Source organism: Protobothrops mucrosquamatus, unplaced genomic scaffold (genome assembly GCF_001527695.2).
Source record: "Protobothrops mucrosquamatus isolate PMUCROS unplaced genomic scaffold, P.Mucros_1.0 scaffold21721, whole genome shotgun sequence".
NCBI lineage: Eukaryota > Metazoa > Chordata > Lepidosauria > Squamata > Viperidae > Protobothrops > Protobothrops mucrosquamatus.
The window spans coordinates 1-2,334 of record NW_015407476.1 but is presented as its reverse complement, the minus strand read 5'-3'; the positions used below and the strand labels follow the sequence as shown (position 1 = coordinate 2,334).

The 2,334-nt window shown below is 46.7% G+C and overlaps 1 protein-coding gene across 1 annotated transcript; it reads left to right on the top strand.

Moving 5' to 3' along the window:
- Positions 1-479: 479 nt before the first annotated feature.
- Positions 480-2,319, top strand: LOC107301986 (Bardet-Biedl syndrome 2 protein homolog; the record flags this gene model as incomplete). Its single annotated transcript, XM_015831126.1, has 2 exons — positions 480-651; positions 2,244-2,319. Coding segments are annotated over 2 exons (248 nt in total), but the record flags the coding sequence as incomplete, so codon positions are not given.
- Positions 2,320-2,334: the final 15 nt, after the last annotated feature.

The window sequence follows — 2,334 nt, the reverse complement described above, 5'->3', positions numbered from 1 at the left end:
GGGGGGGGGGGAAAGGATAAAAATATATAAAAATTGATGTGTTTATTAATTATTATTGGAAGTATATTTATGAGGATGATCCTGGCTGTTACCCCAAACTGCTTCTGGTTGGTGCTTGAGAAAGAGGTTGGGAAGTAGGGAGTGGAAGGAGGAAGGTGGAGTGGTTGAGAGTTTAGAGGGAGGAAGGTTTGGTAGGTGAAAGAGGGGGAAGCAGGGAGGGGGCAGCCGGGAACACCCGTAAAGTATTTTTTCTTTTGTGTACTGATGTTTTGTATTTATATGCATCAACTTTATGTTTATATTTTGTTATACTTGAAAATAATAAAAATTTTAAAACAGTATTCTTTAACCTTGCTTAACAACCGCCAGGACCTGCGGACGTAACGGGCAGACTCCACGACGGTCGTAGGTGTAGGACTACCTCTGTTAGACCCCTTAAAAACTCAACCAAGAGAGAAATGTTTTTGTTTTCACTTCAGACACAATTATCCGAGCGGTGCTGATCTTCGCTGAAGGCATCTTTGAAAACGAGAGCCACGTGATCCACCCCACTCTTCAGAATCTCTCGAGCAACATAAAAGTCCTGCTCTCTCCGCCGAAGGACGTCCCGGTGGAGCTGAACATCAAAGCCCTGGTGGGATACAAGAAGAGGTGAGTGAGGGCTTGGCAGGTTTCCCATAAACTGCCTCTTCCCAACCCCTTTGATGGGCTGAGCTGTTTTTGCTGTTGGGCTTTATGAGAAAAACAGGGACCCTGAATTATGTGGGAGAAGACGGGACAGCCCGAATGCATAGAGAAATATGATAATTTCTAAGCCCTCAGGCAGGTTTTTGAGTAAGTGCCAGCATTTTGCATTCAGCAAGTTTTTAAAAAAAAAATATTTTGAAGGAACAAATGCTCTATATCGGTTTACAGATTTTCCCCCCCCCCTTTTGTTCAATCATGTCTGACACTCAGAGTCTGCTTGGATATGTCCCTGCAGTTTTCTCGGCAAGGTTTTTCAGAATGGCAAGGTTTTTGCCATTGCCTCCTTCCTAGGGCTGAAAGAAAGTGACTGGCCCATGGTGCCAGAGCTGACTTTGTGCCTAAGGCTGGACTAAAACTCACAGTCTACTTCAGTTGAGGCTGCTCAACACATTTTCCTTTCTCTTCCCCATCTGTCATTTCCAACAAAAATTCTGAATTCTGGAGAATCCAGGTAAGTACATTTAAAAGCCCTCTCACAGTGAAAACAATAGTTTCTTTTCAAATCCTGTCCTTCAATGAAAACCTAATTTGCACTTAGCAGCCTTCCATGCAGAGGCATAAAGTGTTTTCGTTTTTCCATTTGCACGTGGTGTGCGTTTTTTTAGCCCAGTCTTGGCAGTAGCAGGAAGAACAAGGCATGCAGACTTTTGAGGAATTTGTAGGAGTTGGAATAACTCCTCATTCTTAGGCAGCTGGAAGAGAAGGCAGATAAGGAGCTGCAGAAGTCACGAAACTACATTCCCTCATTTGCATCTGGAAATGTCCAGCTGTGCTTGGGCCTTGAACGTGTACATCTCTTGTTCTTTTAAGCATCACTCACGAGATCCAGAAACTTCTAAAGAAGGGCTCATAGTCCCAGTGACACCATATATTCCAGAAAATTACTTGATTGCATCCTTAAGCTCTCTGTGGCAGCAGGCACATGAGAGACATTTTACATCAGTGGTTCTCAACCTGTGGGTCGGGACCCCATTTGGGGTCGATCGACCATTTCACGGGGGTCGCCAAGCAAGGCTGTCCGCCATTTTTTCCCCCTTTTCCGGCGGGTGCCTTACCTCCCTTGAGCTGGGCCAGCTGGTGGTCGGCCTGCTCCGTCTCTGCCGCTTGCCAGCTACACCCCGGCCGGCGCAGGGGGCGGAACCGCGCATGCGTGGCGCTCCCGGGCAGGGAAAGTCCTCGACTTACGACCGGTTTAGTCCTCGACCTACGACCGGTTTAGTCCTTGACTTACGACCGGTTGGGGTCGCGGCATTAAAAAGGTTGAGAACCACTGTTTTACATAATAACACAAAGAGGGACAGAACAGCCAAAAACAAAGAGAAAATAGAATCGAGGTGATCCTTGGCTTTCTGTCAATGTGAAATGAATGTCAGGATCAGGGCATCCTGAAAGAAAGAGCCATGGTTTGCTGAGATGGCCTTCCCCTGAAGGAAGGCGAAGGATTACACGCGCATTTGTTAAGCCCACCTTGATTATTTTGTTTCATGCTTTCCCAGCACGCAGTTCCATGTTTTTGAACTGTCCCGACAACTCCCTCGCTTCTCGATGTATTCGCTCTGCAGCCCAGACTCTGCGACCAGACCTCTG